The sequence below is a fragment of the Strix uralensis genome, chromosome 4 (genome assembly GCF_047716275.1).
Source record: "Strix uralensis isolate ZFMK-TIS-50842 chromosome 4, bStrUra1, whole genome shotgun sequence".
NCBI lineage: Eukaryota > Metazoa > Chordata > Aves > Strigiformes > Strigidae > Strix > Strix uralensis.
Window position 1 is genome coordinate 55,937,392 of NC_133975.1, and position 27,908 is coordinate 55,965,299.

At 39.0% G+C, this 27,908-nt stretch overlaps 1 protein-coding gene across 7 annotated transcripts; it reads right to left on the reverse strand.

Annotated features, from left to right (window-relative positions):
* Positions 1-763: 763 nt before the first annotated feature.
* Positions 764-27,908, reverse strand: DNAJB14 (DnaJ heat shock protein family (Hsp40) member B14). 7 transcript variants are annotated; one of them, XM_074866811.1, is made up of 10 exons: positions 27,539-27,675; positions 25,533-25,663; positions 24,978-25,059; positions 21,491-21,665; positions 11,476-11,621; positions 8,261-8,446; positions 7,770-7,864; positions 6,961-7,070; positions 5,583-5,755; positions 764-2,843 (listed from the first exon to the last, which is right to left on the reverse strand). In XM_074866811.1, the coding sequence occupies exons 3-10, from the start codon at positions 25,021-25,023 to the stop codon at positions 2,719-2,721; spliced, it is 1,056 nt and encodes a 351-aa protein (XP_074722912.1). In that variant the 5' UTR covers positions 25,024-25,059; positions 25,533-25,663; positions 27,539-27,675; the 3' UTR covers positions 764-2,718. The 7 variants fall into 7 exon arrangements, 6 of the variants coding, with proteins under 6 accessions (XP_074722912.1, XP_074722911.1, XP_074722914.1 ...); XM_074866810.1 differs by lacking the exon at positions 27,539-27,675 and adding an exon at positions 26,044-26,177; XM_074866813.1 differs by lacking the exon at positions 24,978-25,059.

The window sequence follows — 27,908 nt, forward strand, 5'->3', positions numbered from 1 at the left end:
TACTTCACCCTCTTCGATTAGCATCTTGCTCATAAGAATTCGTTCTGAACTTTCCAGCAGATTCCTTCAACAAAACTAGGGAAGATAATGACACCTCTGAAAACAAAAAACCTTCAGACTTGAGAAAAAAGTAACAATCATAAGGAGAGAAACACCCACTTGGAATATTAAAAGAATGTTTGCAGGCCATATTTAGAGCAGGTTAATTTTTATGCCATAGGAAGTAATAGCATCTTTCTGCATATTACTGCATATTTCAAAGTGTGCAACTATTTAATCTGTTAAATGCTAAGTTGCATTTTACCGCAAGTATAAACATATCGTTTCTTTCTTTGAAAATGGCAATTGCAATAGATAATCCAATTAAATGCAGCAGCCTAGGTCTCATTTTTAAACAACTGGGACGTCTGCGTTGCCATAGGACACAGCCACTGCATTATTCCAGTTTGCTGAGGTACTGATAGCAATCTAACCAACCTAACACAGCTCAACATACGTCCATTTACCTGCTTCTCAGCTGCAGCAGAAGTAACTGCAGGGCAGACGTAACCCATCTGATTATTATAAGCAGCTTTGCTAAGATCATCTCTTCGCTCTGACTTCACTGTTCTCATATTTGATAAATCCGTTATATGTCCTTTTTCCTCTTAACTAAAAGATCACCTGCAAGCTCAGACTCATTTGTGAATGGGAAGGCCCGAGTACTTGTTAAAGCCTTTGGAACATTTTTCTTCTATTAAGAAGACACAGGAGTACCAATATGTACTTTGATAGTTTGTTTTCATTAGTATAATTACAATACATTCTGGACAGTTACAAAATCTAGGGAATCACGTTTTCTCCATAATTTCTGTTGCAAACTTCCAACATTTGGGTGCCTTTCCATTACTTCTGCACACTTTTCCTATAATCTTAGTAAGGACATCCAGTACAGCAACCCTGTTTGGGTTTTTTTGTTTCATCAGCTTTTAGTTCTGCTTTGTGACTCAGGCTTTGATGTCCACCTTGAATGCTGGTTCAGCTGCTTAGTTAAAAGCCTGCAGCTAGTCTCTCTCATGTTACACCAGTTCAACAGAGGACACTTCCAGTGGGACAGTTTAGAAAAGGTACATATGCAAAATGATTTCTGGGTCACTTAGAGCAATAGCATTTAATGTATCTCTAAAGTCAAATCCTGCTCTAGATCAGAATGAATCCAATGAAGTCAGTCAAGTATTTAAACATTCAATTTAGGAGGAGAATTTGGCTCCACATAAACTGATAGCATTGTTCAAAGATAAATGTTTTCTCAAACAGAAAATACTGCCCTTATTATGACACGCCTGGCATTCTCAAATACAGGAAACATTCTTCTGCATAGCACTGTTAAAATGTAAAAACATCAGCTACTGAACCTAAAAACATTTTCAACCCACTTTTGATAAACTTTTAAGTACATTGTACTTAGCTGCTTCAAAACACCTCTTTGCATCAGCAGGTGTGGCTACATATGGTTTCCACCTCCAGGCCACTGAGTTACATGACCTTGAATGTAGGAGCTGAACAGTACATTTGCTCATTTCTAGAAAGTACAGTCCAGCGACATTCTGGTCCAGAAAAATGCATGCTCTACCCCTTCTGCCCTGGGACAAGTGATACGGCTCTGACCATAGGAACATACTGCAAAGTAGCAAAGCATTTAAATAGTTGGCAAAAGTGTTGAAAGGCACATAGCTTGTCCTTAGCAATATTTCCCTGTTCCACTTGTGGTGCCCATTGAGGAATCACTGTTGGGACCTAGCTTGAAATAAAAAATAGCAAGAAAATGGAAGCCTGCCAGGAAAAAAAATTAGGTTGCCTTTTTTTTCCCCTTTAGCTTTAAGATCTTACTATTGCATGTTTTCCTCTACCTTTCCAGTGAAAATTAAGGAAGGATGCATGTTAACCATACGCATGGACTTACTACTACTGGAATACCAAATGGTAGAGTTGCTGTAAACTGTTTCAAGTACTAAAAGCAATGCTTATAATGGTCTGTACAGCATTTGCAAATGTTTACTTTGAAAAGAGATTAGTGTAGTTCTTTGTTTTCTCAGCATTGCTTAGAAATGCTAAAAAACTACAACAGCTAACTGCTACTCTACACAAGATCAATATACCCCAACAGATATTTAGGAATATATGCCATTATATTTAAAAATACCAAGTTCCTCTAAGCTGGTAAACCTAGAAGATTTTACATAGAGATAAAATATTAAAAATTCTTGTTTAAACTCCACACACTTGACATCTGAATAAGAGTGATGTAATCATACTATTTATTCCATCGGTGAGACAAAATGTTGTATGGAACTAAATTTCTGAGATTTTTAAATAGAAAGTCATTTAACTCGTATATACACAAAGTGTTCTTTCCACAGATATTTACATGGCAAATATGTTAGAGGAGAACCACTATGACTAAGTCTCTACAAGTATAGCATCCTTTCTGAGTTATTCTCTCTGCTGAAAGAATTCACAGAAGCTTTGAAGTAAAATCTAGACAATTAAAGTTACCTATATTTCACAGTAGGTAAAGAAGCCATTAAATGATATTTCAGCATAAGGTTTCTGGAAACAGCTACACAGTAGAGTTTTACATCCACCCCTCTTTTCCAGCATTCATGGTGAAACTAAATCTCTTCTTAATTTACAAGAGAGATAACGGCATACGTAAAGATGAATGTGTATAACTGTAGTTCATCCTCCTCGATAGAGGCTGGTCAGCCGTTCTAGTTCTTTGCAGTTGTCCATGGGCATGGAGTCTGCTTTCTTTCGGAGACGGTCATCTCGATATACTTTTGCTACATAAAGTAAGTCTGTTTCTTTAAGGAAAAAAGAGAAAAGATTTTTCAGGTTAAAACCGGAATACTTTGCACATCATACCTTCCTTCTCAGAGATGTACAAAACACCTCAGATTTAATCCTCACCCATTTTTCCTTCTGTTCATTCTAATTACCCACAGACACCACCTAAAGAGTACTGCTACAGTTTCCCTTTGCTGGATCTTCACAAGCATTTCATCTTTTTGAGCAGGGAAAGTTCTAACAGTCTTACAGCACCCTCATATTTCATACAGCAGTACCCGATTAAAAAATACCAAACAAAAATCCCGTACTACTTCCATCAGACTTCATTAAACAATACAAATATAGACCACACTCAATGATCCTGCACATAACTGACAGCTCCAGTGTCTTGTCTGTGCCCAAAAATCCATTCTGAAGGTGAAGCCCATTACTTCAACTGATGCTGCTTCAGAGTGCCAGTGTTCAGAGGTATTAATAAAAGAGCTCTCTGTTTTATACTGGTGTTCAATAGCTTGACATTGCTGAGCATTTTAATTCTATAAAATCTTTTTCATCCCTTCAACTCAAAATGGATTAGCAAGGCATTCTTAAATGTCAATCAACGCTGGAAAGATTTTAACTGTCAAGGAGATAGAACACACAACAGGTATTTTAAATTCGTAAAACCACAAAATCAGCTATTTCTATAAATAGAGAAATTCTATTAGGCCGCTTACTCAAAATCAATTTGGGTAGTTTTCACAGCCTGATAAATTGCAAATAGCAAACAACATGACAGTCACCACCTTCAGGTTATTTTCCTTCTTTATACTAGGGTCGTATGTTTCTGTAGTCATCACATTTTCCCCAGTAAACATGTACATACAGAAGCATGGGCCTCTGCATTGTCCAGGACTCTCTTCATGCTTAAAAAGTAAGCATGTCAAGAATAAATGCTGAAAAATGGGAAAGGTATTCTTTCTCCTCTTTCCCTCCCCAGGTGGAAATTGCATAGCAACTATACCATTTCAAAGATATTTAGACAGTAAATACATTACAGGAAGCACAAATATAACATGCTAGTAAATCTACGTGTAATGTCTAAGTCAATAAAAGCAAACTATCCTTCCAGATCTACACTCTGTTGAAAAAATGTACAAATAATATGTCCTCTTTTTACTGTGCTGGATTATATCTCGTCTTTAAATTTTTGTTAACAACCACCTCTCATTTTTCTAAACTATTTTATTATAAGATTACCGATCATTCATCTAGCAACCACTTGCAGATGAAAAATTAAGTATTCATTTCCCAAAGAGTGAACATATTCAAACATTTCAAGATCAAAGAAAAATCTACTTGGAAAAATACAAAAGTTTTTGATATTTGCTTATGAATTATAACCAGAAGTTCTCTCATGATTTCCTGTGTTTGAAAAACCTGGAAAAAAAACATTCTGATCAAATCTAGTAGTCTGAGCAACAATCTGAAAGTCTTCCCCCAAAGCACTGGTGTTTTTCTTGCATACATATGACCCATCAGCACAGTTTTCTGCCCACAGGTCTTTCCTGTGGGCAATCTCTAAAACTGTAGTGATTTACTTGTGCATAAGCAACGTGTACTCACAAATAAGGAGCATAAAGCCTCCAGGAAGCATTGGGCCTGCTATACATCGGCAATGCCATTTGTATTTGTATACATACAGGCCAACTGTAATAAATCCCTGCAGTCCTGTTCAGACATTTGACTAGCTGTGATGCTGGGCTGTCTTTTACAAGTGAGAGAAACTAAGGGGCCATCTCAGCTGAAAGGCTTGGCATCACTGGGCTGCAGAGAGTAAAGCTGTGCAGGAACACATGATTTCACTCAAAGAAGAGCACTCTGTTTGCTTCTGGTCAGTTTACTGACAGTTCATGAACAAATTATTTCTCCAGTAAGCTATTACTGAAGTTTGCCAGCTGAGAAGTTTCAACACTGATGTCATTTCAGCAGTGCTGTTCTCACAGAGCATGAAAGGCTGATGAAATGGTCATGGATAATAGAGTAACGGGTTCAAACTGATGAAGATTTGGAGATGGCTGATGCTATTCAGTATTCTTATGCTTTAACGTTAAATTCTAGGCTTCTTAAAGAAAATAGCTCCTTGTATAATATTAAATTAGATTGGAAAAATAGAGAGTAAGCTAAAAAAAACCCCCTGTTTTTAAGGTCTGATATAGCCAAGGTACCAAGTCCAGGGAGAAAAAATATTCAGCACTGGCAAAAGATTAAGCAATGATTTACAGCTTATGATGTTTTACAGGACATGCTGCATGTCCTTGGTCACCTGGAAAAGCAGTGTTTGTATGTACTGTGGTCTGAGGCAGATTATTTTCTTCCTTCTCTGGAAACATCTATGTAAGCTTTTGGTTTATTTATTTATATAAAAGCACCTACGGAAATGAGATATTGCCATGATAAAATAATGTGGAAGAGATTTCTTAGCTTTCATCCTTAACTTAGAGCAATTTTTTTCTCATTATCAATTCACTGTAGTCTTTAATTTTCTGAGAAATGGTCACAGATAAAAATTGCAGATTTGCAGATGATTGTTAGGTCACTGAGTAAAACACAGAAATTGATGCTGGGGACACTTTTAGAAGTCACTACAGAACCTTACACTTGCTTTTCTCATTCAGCTATTTTAATAATAAAAGCACTTAGTTCTTGCCTGAGGCAATCTTTTTTCATAGTAATGCATGCTTTCATGAAATTACATGTATTACCAAACTTACTTTGTTGCCTCTCCTTCCAACAGTTATTACGAATGTTGGACACATAATCCTCTTCCACACTCTTTTCCACCTTCTGTAGTGACACTCCTTTGTATTCATTTCTAAAGTCCTTGTTGACATAATAAACAACATGCAAGTTTTCTGTCTGCATTTTTATGGTTTGCCCTGTACTTCTGCAAAAAAGAGAAGAGGGATACTAGGTATTTTTTTGATTTTTTTTTACACCAAAATACACTTTTAAAAATTTTGCTATTACAGAAGAACAGCGCCTTACTGAATTTGCCATTTCAAGACAAGTAATGAAATGAATGGCTGTATAATCTTCCAGTGAATAAAATTACTACATTTACCTGAACATTAAACTTCTGATGCTTAAACCCTTGATCTCAAAAAACCCCCCACTTTATTAAGACACTTGTTTCATACCTCTTTAGGCAAATATAAGCTTTGGTAGTAGAAAATTACATTAAAACTCAACAGAAAGAAAAACAGGTCACTATTCTGTAGCAACCCAGTACAGGCATCTCCATTCTAAAGTGTTTTCTGTCAGCCCTGACAAATGCATTTCCTGCTGGCGTTCTGCAGATTAAAAACCAAAGATTGGGCGCAAACATTCTGGCAGAGAAGTGCTTATAAGCATCACAACAGCTTAGCTGCAGAAGGGAAAAACACACGCAGGAAATAAAGAACTCTGAAAAATAAGAGAGGAGAAAATAAACCTTTCTATTGTGGGGCTGAGAGCTCTGCAAGGAACTAAGGACCTTTAAAACAGTTGTGAGTGGGCTAAGTCTACTAGCTAGCTGCATGCTTGATTGAAGTTATTTATTTCCTTCAAGGAAAAAAGGTTTATATATCCTGCTGTACAAAACAGGTAAGTTTCACAAGTAGAATTCTTCGCAAGAAAATGAAGATAAACTATTTTACCATCATGTAGAATGAAGCAGAGAATTTCCCCAGCCCTCATCTAGTTCAAAACTTAAATAAGGATGAGAAAGTTGCTTTCAAGTACATTACTTGCTACAAGCACAGATGACCCCTAAATATAATGCCTTAACAGGTTTCAGGATTCGATTAAGTATGTTGGAGCTGCAAACACCTTTGCAAGATGTTACATTGCATGGACCCACTGTCTTGTATTAGAAGACCTCCAAAACTCCAGGTATTGCTGACCTCTTTCCTCCATTACATTCTCACAGCATGTTCTTAGTACCCAATTTCCAAGTTTTGTTCTGCTTCGTCTACACCTTCCTTCCCTTTCCTCACTGTGGGAAATCAAGGACCAACTAATGGAAGGCTCTCTAAAATGCTTCTAAGTGGGAGAGGGTGATTACAATACCCTCCCCTCTGTTTTAAGCTAATGTAAGTGAGCATTACTTACGATCTTGGGTATAAGGCATAAGGAGGGTTAGATACCATCAACTGGCTCAACAAAGAGACAAGGATCAACACAATAATAGGCATCAGCTGAATGAACATAGAGAAACCTCCCTAAGGAAGAAAACAGATTGAGGTATTTCATAAAACAGCATCAAGTAAACAGGTAAATCTGACAAGATTTAATGCTAAGCGTGACTTTCTGCTAAAGCGGCTAGGAAAACTCTAAGTACAAACCTGCAAACACCGTGGTGTTATCTTAACTTTCCAATGCATATACAGTATGCATAGCGTGCTCAAGCTGCAAGAGTCTGTGGGTTAGCATATAGCCACAAGCAATTATGGATGGATAATGAATGGATTCATTTACATTCATTTACAAATGAATGGATCCAGTTACACTGTATGCCATGATTTGTTCTCATCTATACAGTGATATGTAATTATACAGGACTATATATAATTCATATAGATGAATATTGAGCCTTAAGTTCAATTCTTACCTCTGCCCAAATCAATTTTTAAATGTAGACAAGGATTAGTGACCAGAATGAGTGACATATTTAGGCTAATACTACCGGTCACTAGTAGAATAGTGACATACAACAATAGATGTATAAAACCAAGCTATGATCTTCTCAAATTTGCATGTCTATTTACCAATCAGTAAGACTACTACTGCCAAAGTTTTAAAATATGTAACTGGCAAGTACAAATCCATCTCTACAGTACAGAGCTCCTGTACAATCACATTAGTGAAAGTGACTACCACCAAATTTCACAATCCATAAAGTCAATGATGCTTAAACATACATCACCCCTCTCTTCCTCCCTCTCATGTCCACTCTGACGGTGCTGATTAGGGTGACTGTAGCCAGCACGACCATTAGAAAATGAATGTACGCTACCTAAGGAAAGAAATATCCATGTTTAAATCATGTAAAAAACCCAACTATTTAGGGGTCAATACAGAAGCAACAACTAAGCATTTAACTTTACTGCACAATGATACATAACTTTAAGATATCTTACAATTTCAAAGTTGTTTAAAATAAATATTTTAAGCTCTAAGACAACTGATTTGTTATTTCATGTACCACAGAATCACCATAGTAACCCCAAAGAACTGAACTCACATTTGGGGGATTTAGCAAGATTTAGGGGAAAAATAAACTGTGATGCAGATTAAAGAGTTGGGGTCGGAGGCAGGTTGGAGTAATTTTACTCTTTTACAATGTCACAAACTCTAATGCCGCTCTGGGCAGTACCACTGTATCCTGATGATTACTGATGTAAACAAATACCTGTTGGAAAGGCCCCTCCAAAAAACATGTTGAACAGATCCTCTGGAGTAATATCTGCCTCACAACCTCTACGGAAGTTGAATCTACCGTTGCTAGGGTGATTGCATGTTTGCTCTTCACTGCCTGTAAGGTCATACTGCTTTCGTTTTTCTGGATTACTCAACACAGCATATGCATTTCCGATTTCTGAAGCAAGAAATAAAAGACAACTTCCATAAATGAAAGATAAGAGCTATTCCAGCACGAAAATTGCAATTTCAAAGTCAGTAATAGGCAGCAAATGATGTCCTTTACTGTATGTTACACATCAACTACAGTAGAACAATGTCCAGAACCATCTCTACTTTTCTTAGCACAGCTTCCACAAAGTTTCCCACCAACACTATTCAAGGCTTTTTATCTTGTTAAACTAGGCAGAAGTCAGGAGAGCTTTTTTTCTTTTTCCAGGGGAACACCTACACCTGTGGAAATGGTCTCTCTCACTGCAATTACAAAAAAGGCATCACGCATTACAATGAAAGCTTTGAAGCTGAGTAATTGCAAAGTTCAGTTTACTCTAGCAGCCTAGCTTAAAAACATCGTAGACTTGGTAGGTTTTCTTTGGTTTCATTTGATAAGTGGCAACTTCTCTGAATGCATCAACTTTATTGTAAAAGAGCATGAACGTATTTTTCTATATGCTTCTTAAGATATTTTATGGATTACATTAATAACGCAAAGTTTTGCATGACATAACATTAAGAGTACAACATGTGTGCATGACAGGAACATGCATGTTCCTAAGGTTCTCAATATGACCTCAATCTTTGGAGTGCCTGGCCTAGATGGTTGTCCCTGTTCACACTACATTATCACAAATGAACAACTTCAATTTTGACAGTAGAAAGGGAAAACTGAATTAGGTGAGCATGGAAAGAATCAGTGTGAAAAAACACAAGCTCTGCTGACTTTACAAGCTTTAACCCTAGTTGCTGTGCACAGGCATACAGCTCTTGCAGACTAAAGGAAAATTTCTGTTGGCACTCGATGGAACAACCTTCACTCAGTTGTATCTTCATTAAACCCTTTCTGCTTTCCTTTCTCCTCTCTCCTCCAGGCTTCTCCAACAAAAGGCTTCTTTTGCAGCCAACCAACACAAGGCACAGTGATTATGCTTTTCAGTGTCAGAAAGCCATCAGTCATCAAAAGTTCGCGAAAGGTGCAACACTATAACCTCAACACAGGCAAATTAGACTATGGCTTTGCATAATTAATGTTTTCAACATTATCCAATCTAAAGGAAGTTAATGAGTCTTAGCTATGTGCCTTTTAAGATGCCCTTAGAAATAATCATTAGTAATTCCTTTAAGTGGAGGAGAAAACCCAAAGAAACGAAGCCTGGCGATTTGCACTGAGAGCATGAATGCACTACTGGCACCAAATATTGCTACAAGGTTCCTCTGTTACTCAGCATGAGGATAAAAATGGTAGTAAAAATTTAGATTTTCCCAACAATTAAGAACGTAGAGAGACATAATTCAGGTGACTGCACTTAAAATGAAGACACCATACTGTCATGGTATGGTCAGCAATCTTTTTTGACTATTTGTTATTTGCTTTTGATTATTTGGAACAGATGTGATTCAAATATAATTTTAAAAAAAGACATAAAAAATTAAGAAAACTGCTCAAAACTTTCAAAGGAAAGATTTTTTTTTATGAAATTGGTAAAAGAGATTCCGAGAGATTAGAAGTGATTATATTTGCACAAACTTTTTAATCTAAAATATAACCTCAGGGAGACTGCTAAATTATTACTAGGCAGCTCAAGATCTAAGTACCTTGCCTAACATCAAACTCAATTCTGTTTTCTAATGTGACCTTTCCTTAAAATAAAGCATTTAATGAAATAATAGCTATTATTATAAAACTCCTTTTCTCAGCTGAATGTTAGAAACTCATCAGACACTTTTAAAGGCAAACTAAATCATAAATTTACTCAGCCATACAAAAAGATTACAATTTCAATGCAAGAAAAATGCTAGATGTCATTAAATAATTTTTAGTCAAGATTTCTCTTTTCATTTACTCATCTAGTTAAGAACCAGAAAGTGAAATTAAGCTGAAGAAATCAAACTTGTACAAAGTGTTGATGTTAAATAAAAGATTAAATAATAAACTGATTTCTAACATTTTAAAGATTATTTTAAATGCTATTAACAAGGAAGAATTATTTTATTCATAGGGCTGAAGACAATTTTATAAGAATAATATCTCTTTTAGCTAAAGGCATCACATAGCTGTGTTAACATAATCATTAGCAATCAACTGTCCTGCTATGTTCTATCTACTTTTCATCTGGAATTATTAATATATTATTATAATTACCCCTTAAATTCTGCATCAGAAGTCTTGCTCAGGACTTTTTTTTTTTCTTTTTTTCCCTCCCCCAAGTTAAGAGTTTTATCCAATTGATTTTTCAAATGTCTGCATGTGAACCTCACACCAGACAAAAATGAAAAAGATGTACCGCAATCAGATGGTTTACTTATGCATGATCATTTCTTACAGCTTCACGTTTTTCTTCATCTGTTTCTGAGAGGAAAGTGCAATTTTTCTTTAAAAAGCTTCTCCTTAACAATTTCCCTTGTGCAGGGCTAAGCTTGGCAGCCTTAGATCAGGTCAAGTCAGACTGTTAATTTTACCTAAGAAATGGTCAAAAGCCACTAATAATAAGGCCATGTTTGAACCCAAGTGTTTTTGTGTGGAAAATGTTGTAAAACTACGCAAATACGAGGAATTATAAGGAAAAGGTAACTTAGCATGGCATGTGATTCAGTAAAAAAATCCAAAGTATCACTTTGTTTTTTTCCAAGCTCAAGTATAGTAAAGATTCAAGACAGTAAGATTCAATTGACTACATTAAGTCAACAACAGTAAAAAAGTGCAACTGGGTTTCACAGATTGCGTATTCACTCCCTGTACCCAAAAGTTACCGTCAATCCTCTGAAACCAAACCCTACTGCAAAAGTCCACATTATTTATACTTCTAGGTATATGTTAAGATAATAAAGGTCAAATATGTTCTTGAATAAAAGTGTCGGTTTAATATTAGCTAGAGAACACCATACTGATAATTCTGTAAAAAGACAAGTGACCAGAAAGACAAGATGAATTTCTTTTAATCTGACAAAGTTTAATCATAAAAGAAATTTTAAGTAAAAATGGTATTTTACTTTTAAAAGCCTCTGTTGCTCCAGGTGCATGGTTTTTGTCTGGGTGGAATTTTAAAGCTAGTTTTCTATAAGCCTTCTTTAGGTCTTCTTCACCTGCATCCTTTGACACCCCAAGGACTTCGTAATAGTTTTTACATTTTTTTATACTGCAAAAGAAAATGAAGTAAATGTTGTAAACAAAAGATGCAAAAATAGTACGTTAGAACACAGCTGCAAATGAGGTAATACATTGCACTGATGCAATACATCTCTTGCTTTCAATATAACATATAAAAAAAAAATCCACTCTAGAAACAAAGAATGTCATTTTTCATAACTCACTATTGAGCACAGTAAACTACTGTACTCAAAATTACTTACTACGTGCATTTATTTTACTACTACTACTACTGAACTACTACAGTTATAAGAAAAGGTTTCAGTTTGCAATTACTGTAGCATCTCCTTATCCCCAATTATATGAATATTACTGTTAAAATGAAGATACCAAATTTACTTCACAGAGCTAGTGGGTAGGAAGGCCTGTTTTGACTCTCAACAGAAATGCACTTTGGTATGCATGATATAAGACAAAACAAACAATACCTCCCTTTCTCCAAACAAAAGCCAAGTCATAACATCATTCAAGCACTCACTTTTCAGGGAAATAAGGCATGTGAGAATACCTCTGCTGCTGGGAATGCACCTGGATCTTAACAAACCTTCTGTAAGTGTTTAATTCAAAGAAACAGTAACAGATCCAGCAATTACAGATTCAGTTCATCTCATATGTTCAATGTAGCATTTTTTTAAAATGCTGAAAACTCAGAAATACTCCTCCTGTAGGCTGTCTCACCCAGACAGGAAAAGCAAAATCTGGAAATGATGTAATGATTTGGTACGCTTTATAATATCCAGAAGAGAGAAAGAGCAGTTACAGAGGACAGAGAGAACATTAATTCTATGTGGGCAGGAAAAACTGACCAAACCAATAAATACACCTTAAAATCAAACCAAGTTCGGAAACTTAGAAAAATAAGGCTGAATCACAAACTTGTACCGCAGAAATGAGGCACACTGACATTTGGTGCATATGAAAAGAAAAGGGCTGGTTTGAGCAAGAAATAGAAATTACATCCACAAATACTTTAAAAGCTTTGTGTGAGTCTCTTCACACACTTGCAACTGTGTCCTCATTCTCTTAAATGCACAGATTTCTATGGAAATATGGGTTTAGTGTTGCAAAGATGATATACATAGGGCAGCCAAGTGGAAACAAACAGAGGGTAAGCAAGCCTTTGGCATTTTCATGAAAGAAGAATGGGTACCCTGTAATTAAGGGAATGCTAGCATCTGAAGTACAACCATACCATCGTGTGTAGTCCTTCATCGTTCACAGATTGATCAAATCAAGATTCATTTGAGGGATCCTTTTTCCTGTGTTCAAATAACACAAGCTTTTATGGAAGTCTTGGTGTAATGCTCACAAGGGCACTGAATTGAATGCATGCAGGCAACTGCCAACACAAACATCCTGTGAAATAAATATAGCTCATAATATTGAAGTAACATTTAATAAGCTCCAGTTAGGAAGCTGATAAAGCTAACTAAAAAGAACATGGTGAATCCATCATCAAGAAAGAATGGAAAGAAAATACACTGAGAGCATGGTATATGCTACTGACACCAAATATTGCTATAAGGTTCCTCTGTTATTCAGCACGAGCACTGGAAACTTTTGTGTGTTAATTTGTACAAGAAAAAATTTTGGTAGTGTACAGATCCCTTCATCCTTAGCTTTAACACCTGGATTACTTATGAACTCTATCAAGAACAGATAGGTTTATTTAAAAGTGTAACAGTATCAAATTAAGCTTTTATTTCAAGAAATTGCTGTTTCAGCATCCAATCTAAGGTCTTCAGTAATTCAGTATTCAAAAAAAGAAGAACGCAAGAAATGCCAACATGTTCTTCTAACCCCAAAAAACTCACTGCAGTTTCCTCCCATTCACAACCAGTGAAAGTCCCACAGTGGGCAACCCTCACGGGAAAAGCAGGAGTGGTGAGTATCAATCAGAAGACCTTCAGGTCAGCATGTGACCCACCAGCTTCCGACACCACAACCTGCTTAGAACCAGTGCATCAAACCAGAGCTACTTCTTGATGAGACAGAGCAGGGAGAAACCAGCCTTGTAGGTCATATAGCACTTGCCCTCCAAGGGGGTGAAAGCAGTCACCCTCCATGCAACAGCTATCCTGAGCCTGGACCACAAATGAGCTATTGTTATTTACCAAGAAACAACTGTTCAGCCAAGGTATAGCACATTTCTATTTTATCTTAGCAAGTCTTTGCTGGTGATTGCTTTGTTAAACGAAGTCTACAAATACACAAGCATCTCTATTCCAACACTCCTGATTTTGTATGAAGCTACAATTTACTGTTTCAAGCACATCTTAGATCACCCTCATACCCTGACCTTAGGCTAAATGGCCAGTCCCAAACAAAGAAGCATTTGTGAATTTGTGACAGCCACCCCTGACTTTTATTGTCCCTTGGTGTTCTTGTCAGGATGGCCACCCTCACAGCAACACTGCCTGAAACAGACTTGTAAGTGATCCTCCAGATTATTCACACTGCCCTCCTGTCTACTGCACGGGATCAATGCTGAGCTACATAACCCCTGTTCACTGTTCAGCCCACTGTGATCTTCAGATCTCAACCAAGTCAGTGCTGGCTCTTCCAAACCTCAGCAGCAAACATAGGCTGCAAGTACTCCGCTGGATAGCCTGAGGAGCACTGCTGCATGTGCCTTCATGGAGAATCGTGTGGAATATGCGTATACATATGGCAATTTTGCAGATTTTAGCACGACTTTGGATTAGGCAGATCAAGCTTTAAAGCTAAAATACATTAAATGATTGTACAAATGCACAGGGGCCAAAAACCATACCTAAGTCTGGAATTCTCAGCAATGAGCTTGTGCTATGAAGCCGTTGCTACACCCTGCCATTACACAACAGTTTTATACCACTGCTTTGCCAGTTCAAGGCAAAAAGCATCTGGACTGTGAGTAGCTAGCATCTAGTTAATCCCAGGGAGGGAGTTAGTGACTTCTGCCAGAGGTCCCTTACTGAGCACAATCCAGGGCAATCATTACAGGGATTACCCTGAGGGGAGAAAAACAGGCCCAGTTTTACCCCCCTCAGCAAAGTCATGTGAGTTTTACACCAAAACTTGTACTGCAGCAGCTTTGCACTGGGGACGATGGGACACGCAAAGATGATTAGGTGCTTTCCAATTAAACACAATTATCAGTGTTTGTAGTGCACTCCTGAGAGGCAACACTGTAATCCATCACAAACTCAACCTCATAAATCCGTTTATAGCAGGACAAACTGTACAGGATCACCAGGACAATCCACTGGATCCTCAGGTCATACACACGCTGTGCAATCACCAGGCTTCTCCCTGCTGGGAGTACACAGCCCACCCCACCAGGGCCTGACATACCACATCCCTCCTCCACCTTAAAGAGGTGGGGATCATGGGCTTTGCACAGAGACTCTCCAACTCTTAAGTCCTCTTCCCCCAAACTGCCACCGTCCTGATGAGAAATTTCTCTCCAGCTTGCTGGGAGCTGTTGGAAGCCATGGCCAACCTGATCCTTGTCCCTCAGCAGAAGCAGGCCTTTTGGGACATATTCCTTACCCCTTGTCTCTACTGGACTGATGCCTGACAATCCTCACTCTGCCTGAATCCTTCATCTGGAGCCTTCAACTGTCCTGTGGAGATTTGTCACGGGAGGGCAGATGGACAGAAGGAACCATCCCCTTCCCACTTGTCTCCTATTGCAGGCCACACAACACTGGCCAGCAGAAGCTGGGAAAAAATAAGAGTAAAGCCAGTGGTTTTGGAAAAGACCGATCACTGATGCTACTTATGGCTTTTAACCACATCTGAAACCCCTGTCCTGCAGCACTCTCAGCATGAACAACTAACTTTCTGAAAGATGCATTTCAAATTGTTGTTTGGTTGGTTTTGCTACACTTAAGGCACTTTAGTCTCTAGTGACAATTTTCTTGCATATGTAAACTCTATATAGATGTTTCTTTTTAAAATTGCAATTTATATATCACTTGCTTATGGACTGCCTCTTTGGTATTGAATTGAGAGTTTTTCATTGTTTATTTCTGTCTTATTTAAAATTTGGTGCTTTCAATGTTAATTTGTTTGGGGTTTAGGTTTTTTTTAATTGCTTTTTGTGTTTTTTGGTTGGATCACTTCTGTATCTGAATTACTATCAAATTATTTCTGTTGTTTAGGTAATTACTGTCCTTGCTGAATTGTTAGTCCCCTGCCAGCACTGTCCTTTGTTAACAGATTTGCTGGCTGTTTTAGGAGTGCACATTGCTGGATGTTCCTGAAATAATATGTGTCTTTTAGAGAATAGACTTCTCAAACACTCTGAGGGCAAGCGATGGCCTACATTCATCCACAATCTGTTGACAGAGGTATCTCATCATGACTTGCAAAGCTCCACCATCCCAGCTTGCAGCTGACAAGCCACCTGCAGTAGAACTGGTCAACCAGCTTCAAACTGCACCAACAGCCAATTCTGCCTGACACTGGGCTCCCCTCTGTGCTCAGATGGCTGAAGGCAAAGGAAGCCCTTCAGGTCCTGAAATGTCTGCTCTCACCTGCAGAAACTCTGGGGCTACCACCACCAGTTCTCCTGTGACTACAAAATGATGTGATCCTACTGCTGTGCTTCTTGTTTCACTTTTCAAATCTACAATTCAGATTAGGGCAGCATGAACAGCTTTTATCAGGTTAACAAAACCTATCAGAGATGCTTCCATTTCTGTATCAAATACCTGTAGTGATCCATAATCATGAAGCTTTGAGTATGACTAGGTAATTCAGAGGGTCTGTCTACATGCACAGGGACAACTCAAAAGACAAATAATTCGACCTCAATCTCCAAAAGCTTGCAATAGGAGCCACAATTATGGCTCCCCATGGTAATTTGAACTGAGCAGCAGAGTGAGCAGCAATGTGAATGTTAGCAACAAAGAACTGAGCAAGAAACTACACTGACTTTTGATCCCAGAGCTGATCAGAAAAGCACAGTAAAATGCAGACCGATTTCTACATAGGTCAAGTTTCCAATGATGCCAGAGGGCCTGATGCAAATGGCACCTTGCAGCTGAATTGAGAATGTGCCAGTCACAGTTTGGATGACATAAGTGTGGTCTGCAAGAAGTGCTCTAGATTGGGAATAGAAGGTCACAGTATTGTCAACGAACTCAACCTAGTACCAGCATACCCCTAGTTTCTGAAATGAATACACCAGAAGTTTCAGATCTCTGGTTTACTGACAGATTCAAGAACACATTAGGGTGCTTGTCTTAGTACCTTGCTCTTGGATGTACCTGTCAGTTAGTTTCTCCTGTATTACATGAAATATTCAAGGCTGTGTTTACATCAGCATACTTTTCTCCAGATTTTGTTTAAGCTTTTATTTTAGCTATAAAAAGTGCAGATTAAAGGCAGAAGCTTTCTAACAAAGTCCACCATATCTTCTGTGCCACTTTTCCATGATAGGCTCTGTGACTCAACTTTTTCAACCATTCAGCTGGATATTTCAACAGTTCACAGTAGTTCTAGCAGCCTAATTAAAGGCATGCCCTGATTTCTTTGCTTTGTTTTTTTTTTTTTCCACTTTAGCACATGTTGATTGCTCTTATTATTCCACTTTCAGTTAATTATCTTCTTGACCCCATGTTAAAAAAGTAATGATATATCTCTTTTTGCTGAATTCGCACAAGTCTCAGCAGAAGGCCTGGAAAAAGTCAGACAACTTACATTCCTTCTAGTTTGATCCATGAAACGTGTAAGGGCAATTTTTTGATTCATTCCATGAATTCAAATCAAGTCGCTGATCATTCTCAACCACTACTGGATGACTTTTAATCCTGCCTTGCAAGATTCCTACAGAACTCATGCCTCTATTGGTTTATTTTGGTTCTAGCTCAAAGATCCAAATACAAAATTTCATTATTGTGCTCTCTTCCAAGGGGCATGCACTGGCAGGGCAGGAAAAGCAGTATTCCACCACAGTTTTCACAAGGCAGCAACCCAACTTTAGCATACTACTAATCATGGCAGTTATCCTTCAGAGGTCAAAAAGATAATATGGAACATATGGTATGGCTTATTTACAAAAAAAAAAAAAAAAAAAGACATCAGACACCATACGAATTTTAAGATCATTTGAAGGGAGCCTGTATAAAGTTGTATGACCTATCTCCAAAACTTTTTTTTTTAAAATCATGTAGTAGACAACAGGTAATACAAATTTCACAGCATAAAAAGAAACGTGAAAGATTAACACAAAGCAGACACATGATCTTTTTTTTTTAATTTTACACTAGTCCATAAAACCTTTCCAAAAGGTCTGTACACTTGGTATGATTAGGCAGATATGATGAACGGAATTTCTTTGAAAGTAATTAAGAACTCTTTGATAATGGTAATCCTGATCAGCACTTCTTCAGTTGTTTTTAGTGAACTAGAAGAAAAAAAGGTTTAAATTTTTTTCTTACACAAATGTTTAATTTCTCTATTGCAGCAAAAAAATACCAATAACCGACATCAAACAGTGAAAGAATTTCTTTAAAGCAAGACCACAGAATCCAAAAGCAAATTCTCTCTTTTTTGTCATCCACACGATTCTCATGCGTTTATCTTAAGCTGACATTGCTCAGACAGTTTTCAATTGCCTAGAGACTTCTAGGGCACTTGCTCTAAAAAGACATAAGTCTACTGTGGGTCCTAACATATTTCTACTAGTCTCCTGTCAATATCTCTGATATGCAGGTCACCTGAAGCGTTAAGGCAACTTGATCCAGCCCTCAATGACAAGATAAGCATCATTAAGAAAAAGGTACATGTACTACAGATGGTATTTTCAAAGCATTTCAATTCAAAAGTAACAAAGTGCTTTTGAATATCTCAAGCTTCAAACTGTCATGCTGAAATAGTGAGCACTGTTCCCACAAAGAACAGAGCATCACCCAGTGCTTATGCAATCAGTGGAAAGATACTGCATCTTATGCTTCTCCCTGTCGAGCAACATGTTTGCAAGCTCATGTAATGCTCTACAGAAGTGTTACGGTAGCTTGCTAGTGATCAGTGTCCCCTGTGTATGTGGAAAAAATAAAACCAGCAGAGAGGTGCTTGTTTGTACTCATACCTATTCACATTACTGGAGTAACCCTGATGAAAACTAATGCAGTTAAATTAGTTATACTGCTCCAAGCATGTTTTCACTATGCTTCTTACATCTACTGTCACAAGAAAGTTCAATACAGCTGGAACACTCCAGGAACACTAATCAGTGATCCAACTCAAGAGAGCTCAGTCAGTCCCCCTGTTCAACAGTTCACTAGAGCTTATAACAAAAGCATTGGAAATATCATGTGTAGTTAAATCAGGAATGCTTTCTCTCAGTCTACATTCATTTGCTAACACAGAAGCAAAAACTCCTAGAGAGAAGAGTACTTGAGGATAACGACCACCTTTCAAGTCATAAGCATATTAAAAAATCAGTTTGGCAGAGTCAAATTCATGGCAAGATTCAGAATTTATTAAAAATTGAAGCTTTTGCTACTTTGTTACCTAAAAGTTTCCTTACAGGAAGAAAAAAATTTAGAAATCCAGCATGAAACACTATTTAAAACCACCTCTTTTCACACAGCATTTCTTTAACCAATTCAAAGGTCTGAAAACCATTCCACTGTGGTATGGCAGAAGCATATAGTGGTGACAAGCTCTACCCTCCAAAGAATACCCTCCCCAGAGGGGCACGTTTCATTTAATTGGAAAAGTCTGGGCCCTGACAGAAGCAATAACATATGCAGCCTGTCATGTTTCCAACCAGAAAGCTCATTCTCACTGTGGTCTAAACATGAACTTTCCTTTAGCTATCGTCATTGAATGTGTTGTATTTTTCCATTAAGTTTTAGCCTACTGTTGTAGGCTAATCCTGTTCTTCTTGGCAAGGCACACACATTTTTTAATTCTTAACCACAAATTTTCTAAGTGGTGTGCTGATGTCACCAACTGACAACATGACAAACTTTTCAAAACTTCCAACAAGAACTGGAGACTTGTTCTGTTGATCACTGCACATCTAAACCAAAATTCAGTCTCTCTCCAAAGGTTTATAAACTACTACACTGAAGTAGCATCATTCAAGCTAAGGTCAAGTTACTCTTTTAACAGCTGATTTTTTACAAACAAACAAACATGAATTGTTCTGCAAGCTATTACAATTACTTATTTGCAAAGATCCGGGTAGGTTTTAAAAACCAAAATTTAATATGCATAAAACAGATTGTTGAAATAGGTACTAAGAAGCAGCGCTGCACCAAGATTATCCTCAACGTACAACTTCCATGAATACCCCTAAGGCTGGTTCTGATCTCAACAAACTGCATAAATTTTAACTGATATCTAGTGAATCCCTTCAAGCAAGCAATATCCAATACCATGAAAGCATGCCAGGGAGAAAAGTTGGCTCTACAACATTATTCTACTCAAGACAAAGTAGGCAACATTCTTTCTGGTAAAACAAACAAACAAACAAAAAGAACTCACAGGGAGCCTGATGTCAAAGCAGACTGCAGCTCAGAATGGCACGTCACGGGTGAGTGAATACTGGCAGTAATACAGCCTTCCTTGTAGCAGCTTTCTGAGAATGTGCTACATGTCTTAATTTGATCTAAGACTCATTTTACAGAGGACTTTTTTCTGGATATTTTGTCTCATGCACGTGTGCATGCACACACACATTTTACGTTCATTTTAACAGCTAATACTTCAAGGTGGCCAAAAATGTACACGCTTATTCAGGTTCTACTTTAGATGTGTCATGAAGGCAGTAACAGTAATTAAGCAGAGATGATGGTAAATGAAAAGTGCTACTAAATAGCAACACCAAGAGGATAACCATGCCAAAGATGCTGCTGTCTACCTGCCTGAATGCAGAGCTGCTGTATCAACAAAGAAAAGATACTTTTTCCTCACTGTTAGCACAGCTGAACAGATAATATCAACAGCAACCTACATTTCACACACACACCAAAAAAAAAAACCCAACCCAAAACCAAAAAACAATCACACACAGATTTCTGTTTTGAGCAACAGTTCATCCAATCTACACAAACTAGGAAACAAGGGCCCCTTGATTTCTCTTATTCGAGCTCCTTCGAAAATACCTGGGCTAGGCTTATCTGAAAATACAGGTGGGTTTTTGAGGTGTGTAATTTTAGAGTGGATGTATCCATATTTCTTTAGCAGAAATCAGAGCACATATTAAACAATGTTTTTCTCACTCCTACAGTCAACAAGTGTGTAATTATAACCTGACTTAAGCGTTACTCGCCTCAAAAGGACATTTTTATTGATCTTTGTTTCTTTTTGCACAACCCCCTTTCCTAGTGTCATCCCATCTTAATACTATCATGCTACACGAAGTCCAGAAAGAGTTTATTATGCAACTATGTGCTTCAGTGCTTCTCAGATACCTGTACTTCTGGAACAAAACAGTTTTAACACTGGTCTAAGACCAGTCTGTACAGCAAGATTAGCTTGAAAATAAACTTCAGGAGTGAGAATATATCTTGAGTACAAAAATATTTAAGAATAGAAACACTGTCCTGCAAGTTGTACTATAGAATTTTCATCACCTCCTCTATCTACTATGAGATCTACCTGTTTTGAGCATTGTTTCCACATAAAGTAACCTTGATGGTTTAAAAAGAGTATCATCTTTCTCACAGAAAGTGACAGCATCTCATACTGTGATTAAACACAGCAAAACTCTCCTCTTCCTTTTAGTCACAGTTCAGTACAACTAACCCCTCTCAGCTAACCTTGAATTTTCTGTTGCTTCTTTAGATGCTAGAGCTGAAAGCACAAGTACAGAATACACAGAACAAAAAGCAGTGACGTATTTAAGCAAGGCCATACCTGAATACTCCTTCCATTTGGTCTTTGGTGTAGCCTTTTCCACTTTCACCTGCAGCAGATGCATTGCTCTCCTTTGTGCTATTGGGCTTACTTTGATCATTGCTACTGGTTGGTTTTCGGCAGTAAGCGCCTCCCCCAGCAGTACTTCCATTCTTCATTATAGCTTCCAACAAAACTATAAAACAACAGTATATCATAGTATCATTATAGACATTAGCAAGTAAGTCGGGCCTCTCAAGTATCTTAAATGGGAGCACCACATTATAAAAGACTAGATGCTACATTCTCCTTCCTTATTGATCACCACTTTATACCACAAATGTTTCTGAAGCCAGTCTGGCAACTCCTTTTTGTGGCAAAACTATGGAAAAGCATTTCAAAATTAGTGACTGAACTCCCCGCCACTTTTGCCAAGGTAATTTAATACAGGAGAGAATTTGTCCAGGTCCTTCATTTCTAGATGCTTTTTACAGGCACTGAACCCATGCTTTGGGGTGAAAACACCAGAATGCCTGAATAAGCAACTGTAAATCAAAAAGAGGAACTAACCTAACACTCTAAAGAACCTGCAGATTATTCCATACAGAGACCAAGCCCATCTCCAGCACATTTCAGTGCTACAACACAAACTGATGCTCTATACCCCTTCCAGGTAATACCAGCTGAAATTCAAACTACTGTTAAAATGTCACAAATAAATCGGGACCAGCCCACTACACCCAACTCTCGAGACCTGAACCTTGAAAACCAGCACACTTTTGCTAGATTTTGAAACCCTCTTTCCTTCCATGCTCCAATAGATCTCAAATTTAGCAGTTCTAATAAGTCATCAGACACCAAGTCTTCTTTTGCTTTCTGGATATAAGCCTGTATTTTGGGGGTATCTGTATTAACAACAAATCAGAAACAGAACCATAATAACTTAAGGGACTGCACACAAAGCATAATGTAGATCAAAGATTATTAAATAGTCTATCCTTCCTGAAAAGAGATTCCTTTAGAGCAAGATAGCAAACTACACAGGCCAAATTTGTTACATAAACAACTGAGAGTTAATATCTGCATAAAAGAAAAATGCCCCACTCACTGTGAAAGCACATTATAGCTTCTAGAAGCTAGTGAGAAGAATCCTGAAGGATTTTCTCCTAAATATAATTTTAAAATTTCTCCAACTAGCATGGTCTCTCTTAGAGCAGCAGAAAACTGGGATCCTACACATCACAGAAGCACAGGGGAAAAAAAAAACGGAGCTACAACCACTTCCCCAAGATCTGCTTCTTAAAACTCTCCAGTATTTGGTTTTACTTATTAATTCACATATTACCCACTGGCCACAGCAGTGTGAAGTACTGCAGATGAATAGCTACACTCAGCCTGAACAAGAAAGTCAGCTGACTTCAGTGCCAGTTCTGCACTCGTGCCTGCCTCAGCAAGACTCATCAGTTCATCAGATCAGGCTTTTTACCACACAAATAATGAAATGACTAACACTTAACGGTTGGACTCAATGATCTTAAAGGTCCTTTCCAACCTAGATGATTCTATGATTTAGATGCCGAGCTGTATACTGACGGGATGTTTTCACTACAAATGAAATGAGGTTCTTGAAAACAGGAGAGCTATAGTTGCATTGTGGATTATAACTGAAGCACATAAACAAATATTTGCAATAATTTATCCTAATATCATCCATTATGGCATTTAAAGTTCTGAGGTAAATGAAGTAATAACAACTCCAATGAGGTGACTGTGTCTGCAGGCTAAGAACTAATCAAGAATAGAGATTTGAATAGACAGTGCCCTCAGAATGAAGCATTTTCAGTCCAAATGTGCTCCAGACGAGTGATAACAGAAAACAAAATTATTCTTTTTCTATCCTGTGACATTTGATATTTAATAATGGTATCATGTGGGATTCTATCAAACATGTGACCCTGACTTACTCTCTAGAAATAATGCTTACTCAACAGTTTTGCAAATCCTGCCTTTATATTGGTATTGCTCTAGAAATTCCCCATCCCTGCACTAATTTTTGCTTGTGCAAAATCAGTGGTAGCAATAATGGTAGAAACGCAGGTATACACAACAGCTGGCATTTGTAACGCCCAGTGTCTCTTCACAGCAAGTTTAGCTGGTAAGTTTTTTCATTAATTGGTTTAGCTGCACTGTACTTTCAACATTACTCCTTCCTAATCACCTTCTCAGACCTCCCATCCCCATAATGAAGCTGCATTGCTGAGAAGACAATGCAGGACACTTGCGAAGGAAAAAAAAAAATAGCAAGACACAACATATACAAACATGCTATTGTTCTATGTTGAAAAAGAAAACTCTACAAAGGGTCTGGGGCCACTGTTTTCTTCAAATAAAAGATACAGTTCAGATATTCAGAAACAACTTTGATTCTTCCATGAACTGCTGGTGGTAAAACTGGCTGTTAGAACTGTAGTACTAAGAGGGTATTAAAGAAAACTTTCACTGTGCATCTAGATATTCTAAAACTGGACATACAAGGAACCAAATACTTATTTTGTTAGCAGGTAAGACAACGAATCTTATCTCCAAATGTGTCTGAAGGCTCTCTCGTGTGTACTGTTACCTGCTGCTGAATGAAAGATCCTTGCACCGCATTTGATTCCATTATGCATTGAACATGACCCACACTTTCACTAATGGAAGAACTGTTTAATTCAGAATTCGTACTAATGCAACAGCCTAAAAAACTAAGCTCGCATACTCCTGAAAAGTTTGTCTTTAAAGGCAGCATCAGGAATAGTGCAAGAAAATCTTAAGAAGCACTGAAAAATAAAGTTGCCCTTAACGTAATTTTCCGCCTTCAGCTCCAAACAGAATGGCACCTAAGTTTGAAAAGGAGATCTTGTCTTTTGTCGTCTTTAAATCCACTCTTACAAATCTTTTCCAGACAAGCAATTAGTTTCCATTCAGTTGCAAGATGAATCATTAGCAAAAATCATAATCAAACAGTATTTTGAACAGCTGAATTGTAAAACAATTTTCTAACAAGTGACGTCAACATGAACACTGCTACTATGAAGTCATTAGCTAAGTATCATTAAATAAGCACTGACCTTACATTTCACACTAGTAAAGCCTTAAAATAGCACTGCTGCAGTCAGTGAATTTCAGGCAGAAGCTTTGTTTAACAAACTAAACTTCACTGATGACTGAACTAGTGCTGAATGCACTTTAAATGCAAATGTTGCCAAAACCAAACCACACACAGTATTGTTTTAGAGACAATAGTTAAAACCTGCTCTCTGTCCTTTTACAATCAGCTATAACATCAGGAGGAGGGAGCTCCCATCAGTAAAAGATTCAGAGCTACCATTCTCATTGCTTTTATCACTGACAGAACATCATTTGTGAAATGGTGGGCAATTGTTCTCAAAGTGATACTAAAGATACCACCTATGAAGAATCCATTACTTCAGTGAGAAATGGGTACAAACTACCTTCTAATACATACCTGAAGAGAAAATAAGTGAGCACAGTGATAAGTGGGGCTGCACCATACTGTCCTATCACCATATAACCCCAACACATTATGACTGTAAAATAAGAATTTGTGTTAGAACTAAGAGAGCTCACAAAACCTTAACCGTTTCCTTCTCTTCAGTATGTGCTATGACACATTTCTAATTATCTAATGAATTACTATTTATTTTTTCCAAGTGGACCCCCCCTGCTTAATTTATCTAAAAGATGAGACTGAGATAACAAATCAGTCATGTTGTTTGTTCTTAGTCAGTGTAAAATGCCAGTTCTAGTTTATTGCACACCTTCCAGTTCCTGTCCTGAAAAAAGGACATTCTGTGTCCTTGCAGCTTACTGCATTCTAACAGGGCTATTTAAGTGCCTCAAAAACTTAAAAAACCCCCCACCAAAACAGATAAAAATTCAATGAGTTGGTGTTGTCTTGGGAGGCAATGAGATGAGTTGAAAAGAATTACCAACCTCCACAGCTAGAAAACTGAAGCACAGAGGTATTAGAAGTTTACAGAGTCCCCTAATTTCTAAGTACCTAGTTTAAATCAGGCCTAGGGCCTGATTTTTTTCAGTGGTATTAGGGCATCTGCAATTCTCATTAGCTTCAGATGGAGCTTTAACTGCCCACCAGTTCCACAAATCAGGCCCTTGTTTCAAGCTGAATACCTGAAAAATGAAGCACAAACAATTAGCCATCACTAATGGAAAGAGTGAAGTGACTTATTTAACATCACAGAGAAATTCTGTGAAGCATTTAGTTTCAGTACACAATTCCCCAAGTTACAGTCCACTACCATAACAAGACCATCATCTTTTCACCAGATCTGTACCTCACTTGTGACACACTTTGCTAATTTCTGCAGTGAATAAGTGTCCTACAGACGATAGCCTAATTAGCCATCTATTTCTTGCACTGAATACTTCACAATGGTGATTTTGTAGTAGCAGTCCTACTTAAAAGAAAAAAAACAACCCAAACACTCAAAACATAAATCAGATGGAGATACCTTTTTTTTTTTTCCCCTGAAAGCTACTGTAACTCTTACCTTGGAGGTATAAGACAGTAATAAGCTATGTGAAGCAGACAAAGCTATTCACTCTCTTTGGTAGACCAACACAGCTTCCACAAACCAGAAGTATTTTCATGCATGTCATCTTCTCAAACCACGGAAATCGAGGGGAATATGGCAAACTTCTGCTTGTTTTTATTTCAGAGAGGTATGTAACATGCCAAGAATATAAACAGTGCCACGTTCTTGATCCAAAGCAATGGTTACCTTCTTTCAGGTGATTTGCCAGCAACATCCATCCTGTCTTGCAGGAGGAAAAAGAAACACACCCCCAAAAAATATATACTATAAAAAAGCACTGATGAGACCTTTGCTTATTGTTTACATATAAAAAGTAGCCAGGGGTTAAGAGAGGCCAGAAAATGTTCACTGAATCCGCTCACCTGACTTAAAGGCTTCACTGCAGAATAAAATACAGTACAGAACACTTCCAGTCAGGATTTCACCCCGAAGTCATGTTCCAAAGACGGTAAATGCTGAGGCCTTTAAGTCAGTACAGAGCACTGAAGTCCTTCCTATTCCTTCCATGGCATAGACCACATAAGAGAGAACCAGAGGAATGCAACAAGTCACTGCTGCGTTCAAAGGTATTTCCTCTGACACCGTGCAACAGAAAGACTCCAAGACAGGTAACAGCTCTGCATACGCTGAAACCTGACTATTGTTCCTTTTACAAAATAATTTCTAAACACCTTTTGCTAGAAAGAGGCTAATTATTTTCCAAGTTTTAGCACAGAAGCATCTGAAGAGCCGGTTTTAGACATAGGGGGAGCCACCTATCCCGTTTTCTCTGGGAAAGTTAAACCCGTGTGCAATTCCTACGTAGCTACTATACCACCAAAAGGGAAATGAAACCGAGAACACCCAAACCACAGTTAGAGGATGAAGGGACTGCCCAGTCTGGAACATCAGCTCTTATCGCAAACTGTTAAGAGAGGGGTAATTCACAGTGACAGAAGAGAAGCCAACCCAGTCTGTCTCGGCCTGGGGCCTGAGATACCCTGCTGTTAATCGGGTCTAAGCCTAGTCCGCATGGCTACGCTAACACCGATGGCTAACGGGCGGGGGCGAAATGTAGGCGAGGAGCCGGGCTGGCCCGGAGCGAACCCCTTCGGCGAGGAGGGAGGTATCGCCTCCCCACCCCACCGCCTGACGCCAGCGGCACGCACTGACGGTGGAAATCCACCTGCCCTCAACGCTCCCCCCGGCCACTTCCATCATCGCTCCAGTCTTTTTTCCCAGCCGGGCTCCGCACACCGCCAGAGCCGCCGGCCCGGGCTGCTTCGGGGGCACCGCCGCGCGGGCGAACGGCCCCCCGGGGCGAGGAGACACCCCCTCCCCCGCCTTCCGCAGGCCCCGCTTCCCCCCTCGTCCCGTCGGGGCCGGGCAGCGGACAAGCGGGAGAGGGGCAGAGGGGCGGCGGCGGCAGGGCCGACGGGGCGCCGGGCGCGGGGAGGGGGCCGGGCTTCACCTCGGGCCGTCTCGGTCGGGTAGAGCTTCTGGGCCTTGCCGAGGAAGCGGAGGGCGCGGTCGCGGTTGCCGGCCTCCAAGGCCTCCCGCGCGATCCCGATGCACTTCTCGGCCTCGTCCCGGTTCCCCTCCATGGGCTTATCCTTCCGCCGCCTCCGCCCGCCGCAGCGCAGAGAGAAGGGGCCTGAAGCCAGAGCGGAGCCGGGCGGGGCAGAGAGGAGCAGAGAGGAGCGGAGCGGAGCGGTCAGGAGGGCGGGCGGGCGGGGGCTGCCCTCACTCCGCAAGGCTCATCCCGCCGCTCCGCTCCGCGCCGGCAGTACCCGCAGCCCCAGCGCGGCGCTCGGTCCCGGCAGCCAGCCCGACCCGCCGCC

Coding starts and splice junctions, on each gene's coding strand:
- DNAJB14 (XM_074866809.1), bottom strand. CDS start 27,671: ATGGAGGGGAACCGGGACGAGGCCGAGAAGTGCATCGGGATCGCGCGG. Junction 21,666..27,538: donor CCCGACCGAGACGGCCCGAG/GTGAAGCCCGGC, acceptor GTTGTTTTATAG/TTTTGTTGGAAGCTATAATG. Junction 5,756..6,960: donor TATGCCTTATACCCAAGATC/GTAAGTAATGCT, acceptor TCTTTTTTGCAG/AAGTACAGGGCAAACCATAA.